The sequence below is a fragment of the Arachis ipaensis genome, chromosome B02 (assembly GCF_000816755.2).
Source record: "Arachis ipaensis cultivar K30076 chromosome B02, Araip1.1, whole genome shotgun sequence".
NCBI classification, from domain to species: domain Eukaryota; kingdom Viridiplantae; phylum Streptophyta; class Magnoliopsida; order Fabales; family Fabaceae; genus Arachis; species Arachis ipaensis.
The window spans coordinates 105070980-105074289 of NC_029786.2; the positions used below are offsets into that span (position 1 = coordinate 105070980).

The 3310-nt window shown below is 32.2% G+C and overlaps 1 protein-coding gene across 1 annotated transcript; it reads left to right on the forward strand.

Annotated features, from left to right (window-relative positions):
* LOC107628587 (MATH domain and coiled-coil domain-containing protein At2g05420-like) lies at positions 116-2825 on the forward strand. The gene is made up of 4 exons (XM_016331215.2): positions 116-293; positions 1302-1428; positions 1550-1707; positions 1983-2825. The coding sequence occupies exons 1-4, from the start codon at positions 131-133 to the stop codon at positions 2705-2707; spliced, it is 1173 nt and encodes a 390-aa protein (XP_016186701.2). The 5' UTR covers positions 116-130; the 3' UTR covers positions 2708-2825.

Below are 3310 nucleotides of genomic sequence, written 5' to 3' on the forward strand. Positions count from 1 at the left end.
GGCATAATTTCTTTCTCACTTAAAAGTTTTGGGTTTCAACTTCCAACCTCACTTTTAATTCTTAAAAAAAAATAAGTGAAAAAGTCAAAAAAACAGAGCTTTGAGGGGTAAAACCGTAACCGAATTAAAAATGATAGCAAAAGAATACGTGGAAACTCATCAAAGGATTCTGCAAAGCGAGGGATTAAAAACTAAAAACCAGAGCTTTGAGGATTACATAGAGGGAAACGAAAACACAGCTTTCAACAAGAGAATTTACTATTTACCACTTACCAAGTTTTCATCTTTCTCAGGTAAAACTCTTTCTCTCAATCAACCTATCATCTTATGTTATCTTATTATTCTATAACGTCTGTATCATACACATTTCACCAATGGTTAATGATTTAGGGCTAAATTTTTATTTTTGTTATTTTTTATTTTTTTTCATTCTTATCGGTGAGACCCGTCAGATTTTTTTATCATTCTTATTGAATATATAGAAAGAATGTGAGTTTATTATATATATTTGTTAGCTTAGAATTCTCAATTCTTCAAACACATTTGCATGTTTTTGTCTCTGGCTGTATAATCTTCAGCAATTGGATTATGAAAATACATTTGGTCTTAACTTTCCAATCTCTTGTCAGTTTTAACTATGAGAAAATTAGTTGGGGTGAAATTTTAACAAGATGCTGGTGCTGGGTGCTAAAATTTGGTGTTGAAGAGTCTCTCTGAATACTCTCGGGGTTAAGACAGAAGATCTTTGATCTATAACTAGTTAGCCATTACTCATGTTGTTTGAAAATAAATGTCGTTTTCATTCTTTTGATGCACTGGAAAATCAATGTATTTTAACACAAAATATATAGATAGTTGTCTCATAACCATAGTACATAGTAAGTAAAGAAGTACTTGCATAGTTGCATGCATGTTTGATGTTTGTTTCTAGAAACATTCACAACCACTAAGTTTCATTGATAATGTTTTGAAATTATGTTAAACACAAACAGTGTTATGCGGTGAGTTGAAGAAATGGGGCTAAAAAATTTATATATGGAAGTAGAATGAGTGATATACCTTAACATTGTAATTTTTAGTGTTTTTTAAAACTATGGGAGGTACGATTTGTGTTTAAAAAATTTAAAAAATTTGGGATACACAAACAAATCGGACGGTTCGATTTCTATACTTCTTAAAAATTGGACAATCCGATTTGTACTCCCTAAATTAAATCATCCCATATTTTAGAAAAATATCAAAGTAATCACAATTCAGAAAAATACCATTGTTAATCCAATATTAAAAATAAAAATGTGAAGAAATGGAGGATCAAGGAGAGGTTGAAACAACTATCACCTCAAAGTACACATGGATCATCAAGAACTTTTCTAAATTGAAGTGCGACAAGCTCTACTCCGAGACCTTCTTCACTGGCAAGCATCCATGGTACTTGCTTGCAACCAACTCCTATATATGTATTTTGCCATTATTCACTAATAGGCATTCTCTTTGGTACATTGTTTTATTTATGTTATATATATATACATGCTTTGAATTTGATTTTTAGGCGGATTCGTATACATCCAGAAGGGAATAAAGTAAACTGCTTGTCAATCTATTTGTCTGTTGGTGATAATGCTAATTTTCCTGCTGGTTGGAGCAAAACTGCTAACATTAAGATGTCTCTAATTAATCAGCTCTATTCTGATGACACCATAACACATGGTACTTCTGAATTACTATTTCGATTTCTGCATTCTCCTTACAGTGAAGTTTACATATGTAAAGCTTTTAATGGAGTCTCATCGCTATCATTTGTCTTATTGATGAAAACTTTTATTTTCTAGCAATCTCATGCATGTCATAATGCTGTTTTTTGGATGATTTTTGACGATTTTTCATAGATGAATGATCATGTTATGAAGGATTCAGTAGATGGAGCATTTTTCACTCAATTCTCTTGTTCTTATTTTAATTCCAATCTATTCTGCTTTTGCTAGTGGCTGTGCATACCTACAAGCACAACAGCACAGGAGTTGTTGCTGCCTATGGTTTCCCATCCTTTGTGTCTTTACCTGAATTTCGTGACCCTAGTGAAGGGTTTCTTGTGAAGGACACATGCATAATTGTTGCTGAGGTTTCTGTCGAGAATTCAGGACATGAAGATACTAATGTTGATCACTTGCCCAAGGAAATGTACTCACCAACATCAACATGTGATGAGTTGATCAATTTCAAGGGTCTATGCCAAATAGAAAAAGACCATGTTAATCTGTTGGAGGAAGCATGTTTGAAGCATCCTTCCATTATTGAAAGCCATCGAAAGAGAAAACGGAGTCAGAAGTTCACAGAATGGTCAATCACAACTCTAGGGAAAGTGTTGCATTTTCTAAAGACTAAAAAAGTGAAGGACATGAATGATGATGCATGTAAGGAGCTTCAAGATTTGTGGGAGGAGCTTGAGATGGTTAAGTTTGATGATTTGAGTTGGCTGAAGCCCCATGTTGAATCTGCGTTGAGTATGAAAAATTATGCGGAGAGATTGACGAAGGTGAAAAGGCTGAAGGGTAGTGTAGTTGCTCTAGAGGTTAAGAGGAGGAACCTGAAAGAACTGATGATTTTAGCAGAGACAGATCTTGAAAGAGCAAGAAAGGAATTGGCAATAGCTGAAAAGGGGTTTGTAAAGAGAGAATTGGATGATGAACTAGGATGTGGAATATCCTAATTAAGATGACTGCCAAATTAGACTTCTATTTTAGTTTGCTGGCTGAGATTATGTTAGAATCTATTCATATTTTATGGTAATATTTATTGGTGTACTTCAAACATTACACATGCCATATGGAAATAGAGGCCATAACTCCTTAGATTTCTATTCTTTTTCTTTTTATTTGTCAAAGTGCTACTTTATAACTCTGTGTAGCTGAACAAAACTGCAAATCTCAAGTTGAGTCTGCTTAATCAGTTGAATGCCAACAAGAACATATCTTACATTTCATATTACTCTGTCAATATATAGTTGATTGGATAAAGTAAAATTTCGATTTAACTCTTAAAATCTTTCAATATCATCATTTTAAATGAGTTAATTGATTTTAAAAAATTCTACTAAGTCAAATAATTTTACCATTTAAATTATGTTACAATTTTATGTTTTACATGTTTAATTTATTCTTTCAATTTTAGTAATTCTTTTTCCTACCTGTTGGACAACTATACTTATATAAAAGTAAGAAAAGCAAATTTAGGCCATATAAACTATACATAGTTATTAGTTAAGATTAAAAGTTTTTAGAAATTTGTTAGATGGATTGAACAACTTTTAATT

What these genes read in the sequence shown, in the direction of transcription:
- LOC107628587 (XM_016331215.2), top strand. Translation starts at nt 131, where the DNA reads ATGATAGCAAAAGAATACGTGGAAACTCATCAAAGGATTCTGCAAAGC. An exon ending in CAAGTTTTCATCTTTCTCAG is followed by an intron (nt 294 to 1,301) that starts GTAAAACTCTTT and finishes AAAAATGTGAAG; the next exon opens with AAATGGAGGATCAAGGAGAG. An exon ending in TGATGACACCATAACACATG is followed by an intron (nt 1,708 to 1,982) that starts GTACTTCTGAAT and finishes TGCTTTTGCTAG; the next exon opens with TGGCTGTGCATACCTACAAG.